The 11206-nt window shown below is 40.8% G+C and overlaps 1 protein-coding gene across 8 annotated transcripts in view; it reads left to right on the top strand.

Annotated features, from left to right (window-relative positions):
- Window positions 1-50: 50 nt before the first annotated feature.
- The window catches only part of LOC122085749 (NADH dehydrogenase [ubiquinone] 1 beta subcomplex subunit 3-B-like), a 32133-nt gene continuing 20977 nt past the window's right edge, over window positions 51-11206 (top strand). For all 8 annotated transcript variants that reach the window (XM_042654312.1, XM_042654316.1, XM_042654310.1 and 5 more), the window contains exons 1-2: window positions 51-163; window positions 2580-2850. In XM_042654312.1, coding sequence (XP_042510246.1) covers window positions 2629-2841 — 213 coding nt within the window. In that variant the 5' untranslated portion in view covers window positions 51-163; window positions 2580-2628 and the 3' untranslated portion in view covers window positions 2842-2850. The remainder of the gene's footprint in view (window positions 164-2579; window positions 2851-11206) is intronic.

The following is an 11206-nucleotide window of genomic DNA, read 5'->3' as shown; positions in this document are numbered from 1 at the left end:
AAAAAAAATAATAATAATTTTATTTTATTTTATTTTATTTTATTTTATTTTTTTGTCGAAGACTCAAAGCCCCAATTTGCATTTTGCACTCGCCAGCGGCTGGTCGCCCTGAGTTTGAAGCCCTTGCACCCGCCAGTAGCCCCTGAGAGTTCGATCCTCGCTGGTAAGAGTTCTAATCTGAGGCAGATTGGGATCTGTCTCTGGACTTCTTTTCTTCTTTACCTTGTCCTTCCATTTTATTTTCATTTGCCTTTTATCTCGTTTTCGTTTGTGGATTTCGTTTATGGATTTGTAGTATTGTTCATAGAATCTGAGTCGATTTGTTAAAAATGGGAAATTTGGCTGCTGATGCTTCATTGACGTTTGAGAAGACATGATCCGATATATTTTTGATCTTTCAAACTGGCATAATTTCCCATTGCAGATGGTAACGTGTAACCAGAGAGACAGCTTACCTTTTTGACCCAACTAGTATCAAAATCTTTACAATGTAATATTCAATTTGTTGGCTTGAGTAGAGCATTCCATGTTCAATCTTCAGATCGCCGTACACTCAACAGAGACATTAATCATGGCGACTTAAGGGTTCAATTCAAAGCATCTAGAAAGGTACTTAAGCACCAAAATGCTCAGTACTGATGAGGTTTACACCAAACAATGCACAAAATCACCTTGGAAGTGCATTTTTGGTCGGGCTAAACTATCCTGATCATTTGCCAAAATGATTTGCCTTTCGACCAGTTCAAAGATTGGCTATACTATCCCAAGCATTTGCCAAAAGGATCTCTCTTTCTACCAGTTCAAAGATTCCTTCAAACGACGGGTAAACTTTTCTGTTTATGTTTCTGCCAATCCTCTATTGGAACTTGGTGCCTTTCAGCCATGCTATACCCATGTAAACATCACAATGGCATGAATCAGAACCATGTACATTAGTCTCAATCTGATATCTCAAATGGTCCTGCACATAAAAGAGAGATAATACCATGGAAGATCAATGGGACTGTAAATGTCTCTCAGCATTGGAAATTAGAAGAAACTGATAATCTTCTCATAAATTTGAGTGATCACCATATGGGACCTCGTGGAGAGTCATAACCTCATCCATCATCCACCTGTTACCATCTGCAGTGGGAATTTTTTCCGTGTGTTGGTTACTTCTCCTCCAAAGATGTGACATTGGTCTACTTAGCTTGCCAAAACTCATTTGATTACAAAAGTGCAAGACCCACTATTTTGCATTGTTTTAAACTGTCATGGGGGCAACTATATGTAATTTCCTTTTGGATTGTATTAAACTGTAATGTATTTGCATTAATACATTTTTATATGGTATGTCAAGGTCAGGGTCAGGGTCAATCAGGGCTAACCTAGCCTTGTCCAATCAGAGCCAATCAGGGTGGGCCTGGGCTAAACTGAGCCCAGCAAGGTTGGGTTTGGGTTGAGGTTTTTAGGCCTTGAGTTAGGGCCAGGTCGGGCCTAGGCCCAATTAAGGGGACTCAGGTTTGGGCTGGGTTTTTGAAAAGCCCGCCCCGACCCGACCCTATTGCAGCCACTTTCTAAGGTGACAATGTGCTCGCCTAGGTCCTCTAGCATTAGAATAACAGCATTACAGCAACAACAATATTACAACAACCACAATACAAATTGAATCTGTGCACTAGTTTGCAATTGTATCTAGCAGTTTGCAGCTGTATCTAGCAACATCATTACAACATTACAGCCGCAACAATATAGCAAACCCAATGAATATATGCTACTATTAGCAACAAAAAACACAATGAATAAATGCTACTATTAGCACTAACAGAAACAACAAAGTAAACTTTTGGGGTTTTAGGGGGGGAGTTTGGAGTTAGAGAAAAGGGGGGGTGAAGAGAGGAAAAGGAAGACGGAAGGAGCATAGTAGTAAAAGAAGATAAAGAAAAAGGTTCCTGTCACCGAAGTTGAGGAGAATCACCACTCAAAGTCTTCACCAGCCAAAGAGTGGAATCATAGAGGCTCAGCTGTAGTGGGATTGGGGTTGAAGTCGTGAGACTTCGGTCAACTCCCTTCCTTTCTATCTTTTCATTTTTTTAAACTAGCATTCAATGTATCACACTATATCATAATATTATACATAAACCAATACTTTTTTTTTTTTAAGTTGGGCGTGTAAATGCCTTGCCTTTTCAAAAGCGATTGGATACCAAGGTGGTGCCTAGGTGAAGCCATGACAACTATGCTCTATACACCTTGACATAATTGTAAAATTTTTTGAAAGGCAGCACTTATTTCTCTTGTCCAATTTTTTTCTATGTTTTACTTGGTGTATGATCTACAAAACATTTATATTGTTTCTATAATATGTTTTTGTGAGAATCTATCAATGTGATTTATCCTGTAATTGATACGCATAGTCATTTATGCATGGGAAGATCCAGTTCTCAGTGCTTTTGCAAGAGAAGCATGATATGCGTATATCGCATGGTGCACTAGGTCAAGCGTCATGGAATTATTTTTGAAAGTACAGTGGTTTTGAATTTACTTATAAGATAAAGAACAGGGGTGTCTAATTCCAAATTTCCACCTCACTGCAGCTGACAAAAGTTTTCAAAGAGGAAAGAAGAAGACGCTAGAGACAGAGGGATGGCAAAGCCATTGGGACCAACTGGAGAGTTTTTCAGGAGAAGGGATGAATGGAGAAAGCATCCAATGCTGACCAACCAGCTCAGGCATGCCACCCCTGGCCTTGGCATTGCCATTGTCGCCTTTAGTGTTTATGTCATTGGTGAAGCCGCCTACAACAAGTTGTATGCTCCCCAACCTTTCAAGAGCTCCTCCAGTTCTCATTCTCATTGATTAAAAAAGGTAGGAGGTGTGAATTTCCTTATCAGGTGTGCCAATATTGAATGCATTCAGAGAAATTATGTTACTTCTATATTTAGTTTATATTTTTGTCAGTATATAGCTTAATCTGCAGTTACTTTTATCCATCTGAATCTAATTTTTTTTTTTGTCTAAATCTAGGATTTCTGGGGTTTTAGAAGGGTTCAGGTTCACTGTAGAGAAGTGCATATTTTCTATTAGGGAAAAGAAGCATACACCGCCTGGGTGGAGATCTCAACATACGCCCTCTCACAGCTAGGGGTCCCACATTGAAATTCTCTCTCTCCTGTTCAGACCATGTGGATCCCAAGTAGATCCTATATGGATGATACCATTCTCCAGACCCTCACTGGTGTGGTGTACAGATTCCTTCTTTCACGGTGTCGTGGGGAACCCACTTCCTTTCTACTAATATAATTTGCATGTTCTATGTGACAGACATATCCTCTCACACTCAAAGGAAAATTGTAGCCTGTGAAGCTCTTGCCCTTCTTCCTAAATCCCTTACCTGGCCTGTATGGGAGACCCAGTGGACCCCATCCCCATTGTAGCAGTTGAAGAGTTGATGACATGTGATACTTGTTCTGCAACATCATTAGCATCGTCAATGGTCTTAGGTTGAGTTTCCTCCTCCATCGGAAGAGGAGTGGCCAAGTCTGAACCAAATTGACGGCCTGATCTACGAACACCCTCACTCTACTTTCCCTAATATAAACCTTGAGTCATCAAAGCCTTTCTGATCCTCGATCCATTGTACTGGAGCGATCTGAGAAGAATGATTATGGTCATATTCTATCCTTTCTATAATGCCAATGGATGAGTGCTTCGTTTCAGATAAATTAATTGCTGTAATCCCTTTGATCCACCCCCTCTGTGGCCTTAGGTTGAGTTTCCTCTTCCATTGGAAGGGTAGGGGCCAAGTCCGAACCAAATTGATTTCCCCCCTACATCCTCAGTCTGTTTTTGTTCTAACCTATATTCTGTAGTTTTGTCCCTTTCATGGACTAATGAGCAACATGATGGCCTCTCCTTTAAGAACCTATAAAGCAAAGACTTGCCTCTTTTTTCACTTTCCAGCCGTACCAAGGGTTTAGAGTATTGGTATTGGTTGCCGTATCGGTCGGCTAAAATTAAGATACACATCGGAGGGTATCATATTGTATTGGAGATACACTAAGATATGCTAAAAATGCGCACAAATGAATACAAAACACTTTTGCAAAAAAAAAAAAAAAAAAAAAAAAGGAGTTACAAACACTATAATGGAGAGTATCGTACTGAGAGTCAAGTGTATTCAACTGAATGTTTCAAAAGGATGAGGTTTCTTACATTTTTCTATTGTCATTGCCATTGCCATTCTTATGAATGTCGTGTTGTTCATATTCATTGCTAGGAGCTTTTTCTTGAATAAGAGCTACTAAGATAATATTGTGCACTTGTCGAAGATAGGCACCATATTGACCCCAGTCGAAATAACTGTGGTAATGGGACTCCAATTGATGGTAGAATCTAGTGTATTGCTCTGGAGTAGCCAATTTTGGCCCTGCATAAGCTCCATATCCATAGCCTGAAGAAGTACCTGAAGATACATGGTGTCCATGTCCGGATGGGGCACCAATGTGATCCAAACTAATGCTTATTGAGTCTGTGCTCCTCATCAGCACATTGCTGTTACTTGGATTGTGGGAATGCTTACCCTTCCTACTATAAAACTTTGGTTGTGGGCAAGCACCATAATTAATATCTTGGGTTGCATCTGTAAATGCTCCCTCTTTTGTGAAATATATCGGTACATTTGTGTTCTCCACCATCACTAGCACCACTCCTACTGCCGCCACCACCACCACCACCACCACCATCACCACCACCACCACCTCCACCACCTCCACCACCATCACTTTCTTATTGGATTCCACTATATATAGCACCTGACCTCGTCCTCCTAATGAGACCATCATTGGAGCTACTGTCATCCTCTTGTACATCTGATGGTGCTTGTGTTTGATCATGAAGTGGAAAATCTTCATTTATCTCGAACGATGTCCTCTATAATTGGATTAGATATGGTTTCTTGTTGATCTTCAGACAATTGATTCATCACCAAAACCTTTTCGATATCCTTAATCCATCCCCTAACTGGATCTTCACAGTCGAGTGTGTGGGTGCTGTCGATTGGGTTGACGTCAATTTCATCCCCTGATCTCTCTAACTCTTAAGTATTACACCTTTAGCCTCATGTTGTAGTGCACATAGACTAATTTTTTAGCTTTTCATTACTCCAGACGATTTTGAGGTTTTGTGTGTAGTAACCCGAACATACTCTAGTTATGTCGCAACCACTTGAGGATGCCATGCATTATAATATTTTTATAGCGATCAGCCTCAAGTTTGGAGCGCTAAACCCATAGTCGAGCCACCAATCAGCTGCACAATGATAATTACAATATTAAGAGTTTCAAATAAATTTGAAATTCTAGGATAGCTTATTAAATGGAACTTACTAGGATGTTGTGTTCCTCTACCATGGATAGCTTGTTGATCGGGATACCTACAAGTGGCCTCTCGGAAATACTTCGCCTATAGAGGTATGAAAATACTAATACTCCAGTAAATGTATTAAACATTACCAATATGTATTAATGCCCTTGGCATTTCCTTTAAATTTACCCTTATTTATCTCTTGTATGTTACCTTGTGTTGCATTTATATCCTATAGTGATCATGTATACATTATCTTTATTATATCTCTCTCTCTCTCTCTCTCTTTATATATATATATAGATAGATATAGATATATCTAGATATATTGAATGCCTCTACCTTGGCCATGGGCATTACAATCTCCCCTCCTTAAAAAAAAATTTCGACCTCAAAATTTGAAACATCCAGGGGTACAGAGGAAACAACAAGAGGGACCAACAGGTAAAGGTTCTCACTAGAAACAAGGTGGCCAAAACAGAAGATTCCTCTCGGGGTTAATGCATTGCAGGGCCGTCTCCTCTCATATCTCCAATAGCAAGGGTGCCAAAGAGGTGAGGGTAAAGGTTTCACACTTCTTCCTCTATTTCCCAGAACGAGTTATTCCAAAGGACTTTCACGTAAGGGATAGTGTGTCTTCGAAGAACTTGCTCTTTCCAACCTAGAATTTGCACTAGTGCCTCTTTATAAGTCAAACCAGGGTCCAAGTGCAGTGACTTGTAGCTCAGAATATGAGATGGATCTGAAATATATTTCCTGAGCAATGAGATATGAAAAACATCGTGGACACCTGACAAAGCTGGTGGTAGCGCTACCTGGTACGCCACACAACCGACCTTCCTCAAAATCGCAAAGGTCCAATATACCTCTGACTCAGCTTGCCTCTCTTTCCAAATCGAACCACGCTTTCGTGGGTGCTATCTTCAAGAATACACTCTCACCCAGCACTAACTCCAGATAGTTCCTATTCGTGTTGGCGTAGCTCTTCTGTCGATCCTGAGCTCCCTTTATCCTCTTTTGGATCAACCTAATTTTCTACTGTGCCTCAATGGTGAAATCAGGCCTGGTGATCTTCCTCTCTCCCACTTCATCCCAAAATAGAGGAGAGCGGCACTTCCTGCCATAGAGTGCCTCATAAGGAACCATTCCAATGGTCGCCTGAAAGCTATTATTATAGGTAAATTCGACCAGAGGAAGACATCTTTCCTAACTTCCCTTCAGATATAGCACACAAGCTCTCAACATGTCTTTTATCACCTGATTAACTCTCTCCGTCTATCCATCCGACTGAGGGTGGAAAGCAGTGTTGAAGTTCAATTTTGTGCCCGTCGCTTCTTGAACACCTCTTTGAAGCCTGGAGGTAAATCTGGAATCTCTGCCCGAAACGATTTTAAGGGTACTCCTTGTAATCGGACAATCTGTTCTACATACAACTGCGCCAATCGCTCCACCAAGTAAGTCATAGAGTAGGCTATAGAATGAGTTGACTAGGTCAACCTGTCAATCACTACCCAGATTGCATCCTGACCCTTCTGAGACTTGGGTAACCTGGTGATGAAGTCCATACCTATAGATTCCCACTTCCACTGAGGGATTTCCAAGGGTTGTAATAAATCGGACGGTCTTTGATGTTCTGCCTTCACTTGCTGACAAGTCAGACACTTCTCTACAAATTCTGCTACATCCTACTTCATGCTTTCCCACCAGAACTGGTCCTTCAGGTCTCAATGCATCTTAGGCACCGTTTGATAACCTTTCTGCTGTTTCTGTGTCGGCTTTTTAGGTTTCCGGAAATAAAAACGGATTTTTTGGTGTTTGATAAACCTGTTTCTCGAGACGTTTTTTGTAGACATTTTGCCACTAAAAACCCCAATAGTATCATCGGATGCCCAAAAAGGAGAGAGGTTTGGTTGCATTTTTTTAAGTTTAAATAATTGAGAGATTTATCGGGCACAACAACCTTTTTTTTCTCTCAAATTCGTTTCTAGAAATGACGAAACAAGTCCGACTTGTTTTGTCAAATTCGTTTTTAGAATTGTATATAGGCATAAATTTTGATTTATGTTTCTAGAAATGGGTGTAGCAGAACAACTTTATCAAATGTTTTTAGGCTGTTTCTCCGTTTCTGGGAACAAGAAAACTTAAAAACAGCCAAAACAGAATGTTATCAAACGGTGCCTTAGTGCTCCCTGGATGAATAGAGTAAGGTTTGATATGAGCTTCCCCCAAAACTGAGGCTTTCACTCCCTCATCTGCAGGTATGCAAACACGCGAGCCAAATCGGACAATGCCATCTGTTTCAACATTGAAGCGAGATAGCCCTCCATCCTATAATGTCTTCCGTACCCTCTCGAAGTACGGGTTTTCCAATTGAGCTTCTTTCACCTGCTCCAAAAGTGACAGCTGAATAGTCAAACTAGCCAATAGAGTAGATGGGCCATTCATGATCAGCTCCAAGCCCAAACCTTCAATGTCTCTCTGAAGCTCCAAATGTGTAGTTAGTAACGCTGCTGACAAACCCTGACTCTTCCTACTAAGTGCATCAACTACCACATTGGCCTTGCCTGGGTAGTACAAATATCATAGTCGTACTTAATGTAGACTAGGGTAGGGGTCTAACCAAGTCTCAATCTGCAAGAACTTTTAAACCAAAGAACAACCAATGGTGAAGGCATAACAATGGCACAGGTCAAATCTGATTAAAACCAGAACTAGGAATCAAGTCTGCTGAGTCCAGAAATCAGGGATTCTGAGATCAGAATATAGCTAGCTAGATAGGATAGCTAGGAAACAGAACTAAGTCCAAATACCACTCAACAAACATAATCAGTCTTCAGATAATCAACAACATGCAACTCCAACTAATTGATCTCTGTTTCAGGTCTGAAATCAGAACCGATAGCACTACAGGACAAGAAAGTGGAGATTTCTTGTATCTCATGAACCACAGGTCAGAATGACCTGATATTTGGATCGAAGGAGGCCCTTAATGGGTGGATAATTCAATCAAAATTACAGCTCAAACCAAGGGCTGGAAGAACTTCTGGTCACAGAGAACCGATTGTGAAAACTAAGGAGATTCTGGGCAGAATTAGACTTTTAAATACCTGGTCCGTATAGCAGTGTTAGACAGCAGTACTCCTTGAATATAAACTTGAAAGAGAATAAGAAACTTGAAGAAAACCTCCTTGACTTCTCGCCGCAAGGAGTCGCTTGGATCCAACACCAAACCCAATACCTTGATCGGACATAAGGAAGTTCTCTTGTAGAGAAAGCAGCCAAGTATTTTGTCAAAATCGTGGCTCATTAAAAGAGCCATCATCTTTTTTTATAATGATGGGGAGGGTTTACAAGTAATAGTAACTCAGAGTTACTAAAAATTGATTACAAGAAGTTACTGAAAACTGGAAATTAGAATCTAATGAAAATAGAAACTAGTCTAGACAGAAATTAGAAACTAACAATGACTTGAAATTAGAAACTAATTTAGGTACTGAAATTAGAAACTAAATAACCCCATCTAAAAAGGAAACTAAAGAAAAAGGAAACAAGTCACTGAATCCCGTATGCAACCTTAGAACCCCTAGTTTAGACTCATAAAAGTAGCCTAATACACTCCAAACCACATGGACTGAAGGCCCAACACGTATACAACCCAACCTAAGCTTATTCCTAATAAAACAAGCCTAGTTTGGTGAAGAATCTGCATCAGTAGTCTTTTATTAGCTTCTACCTCCTGCGTTGCCTCATGTTCAACTCCTTCTGGGTGAAGAAATATTTTAGGCTCTTGTGGTCAGTATAAATTTCACACTTCTCCCGATATAGGTAGTGTCTCCAAATCTTCAAGGCAAAAACCACCGCCGCTAACTCCAGATCATGCGTCGGGTAGTTCTTCTCGTAGTCCTTCAATTGTCTGGACGTATAGGCTATGACATTCCAGTCTGGATCGGGACACAACCAATACCCCTCAATGACGCATCACTGTAAATCACCATTCCTCCTGTGCCTGAGGGAAGAGTCAGCACTAGAGCGGTAACTAGTCTCTTCTTCAACTCCTAAAAGCTCTTCTCACAATCCTCAGTCCACACAAACTTGTCGTTCTTCCTTGTCAGCATCGTCAAAGGCATAGAAATGCTAGAAAATCCTTCTATGAACCTCCTGTAATATCCAACTAGCCCAAAAAAATTCTAATTTGCTGTTGTTGAAGTAGGTCTTGCCCATTCTGTTAAAGCCTTGACCTTTGCTGGATCTACTGAAATTCTACTAGCAGAGACAACATGCCTAAAAAACATGACTTGGTCAAGCCAGAAGTCACTTGCTTAGCTTTTCATATAACTGCTTCTCCCGTAGCCTTTGTGGAACAATCCTCAAATGCTCCCCATGTAATGCCTTGGCCTCATTAACCTTGCACAATATTGTCTTCTTTGGCCCATGGGCCTCAAGGCTTTAAAACGCATTGTGTCATGTTAAAGAGGCTAAGGTTATTAAGTAGCCTAGTAATCTCTCCCTAGGCGATGTGGGACCAAAGCTTGCACACCTTCACCGATCTCTCAAAACCCCCTGGTACTTGCCGTATTCTTGGTGGGGACACCTCATCGATCTCTCAGGCGGGTGCCGTATTCTTGGGTCTCACACCCCATGCTCCTCCCTATTATTCGAGTATACTAAGATATCGTCAATAAAGACGATGGTAAACTTATCCAAGTACTCATGGAATACCCGATTCATCAAGTCTATAAACACTGTGGTGCATTAGTTAACCCGAAAGGCATAACCATGAACTCATAGTGGCCATAATGAGTGCAGAAAGCTATCTTGGGTATGTCTTCTCTTCTGACTTTCAGTTGGTGATAACCAGATTGCAAATCAATTTACGAAAACACGACTGCTCCTTGTAACTGATCAAAGAAATCGTTTATTCTGGGCAGGGGGTGCCTGCTCTTGATGGTGATCTTGTTCAGTTCGTAGTAGTCAATACATAACCGTATAGATCCATCCTTCTTCTTTTCAAAAAGCACCGGTGCACCCCAGGGGTGAAGCACTGGGTCAGATGAAGCCTTTATTAAGTAGCTCTTACGATTGCTCTTTCAGCTCTTTCAATTCAGCTGTAGCCATCTGATAGGGCGCTTTAGAGATAGGTGCAGAACCACGTACAAGGTTAATAGGGAACTCAACCTCTCCGTCAGGTGGTACATCTGAGACATCAGCTAGGAAAACATTTGGGAAGTCTCGCACTACATCAATTCCATCAATATTCACTTCCTTCTTCTCATACATTATGGCAACTAGGAAACCCTGGCATCCATGAGAGAGAAGTTTTCTTGCCTTCACTACCAAGATAATGTGCATGGCAGACTTGCTCCCTCTTGATCATGAGAACTTGAACTTCTTGTTTGTCGGTCGGAACATAATTTCCCTGTCATAACACGAGATGGTCGCCCGATGGGTAGACAGCCGATCCATGCCAAGGATTACATCTCATAAAATGAGGTTTGCTGGTAAAATCTCATCCTTTACCAGAACTGGGCATGCCTCAGACACTGTCTTCTACGTTAGTAGGGCTAGATGGTAATAATACTACAAGTTTCTGCTTCAGTGGCTTAGGTATCACACTCAATCTCTAAGCAAAGGTATTTGAGACGAAAGAGTGTGTTGCCCCCGATCAAATAAAACATAGGCAGGGTGGGAAGAAACATATAGAGTACCTATAGAAAGTCTTTAAGAGTGAAGTGTCTAAATCACAAGTAAAAGACAATTTCAAAAAATGAAATGGATTTATCCATTCTTTTCAGTAAGAAATCCTTTTCCATTTCAATTATAACAATTATGTGTATATGTAAACCCCAGAACAGAAATTGTT

The sequence above is a fragment of the Macadamia integrifolia genome, chromosome 8 (assembly GCF_013358625.1).
Source record: "Macadamia integrifolia cultivar HAES 741 chromosome 8, SCU_Mint_v3, whole genome shotgun sequence".
NCBI classification, from domain to species: Eukaryota; Viridiplantae; Streptophyta; class Magnoliopsida; order Proteales; family Proteaceae; genus Macadamia; species Macadamia integrifolia.
Note: the sequence above shows the minus strand (reverse complement) of the source record. Positions and strands in the feature narration are given on the sequence as shown.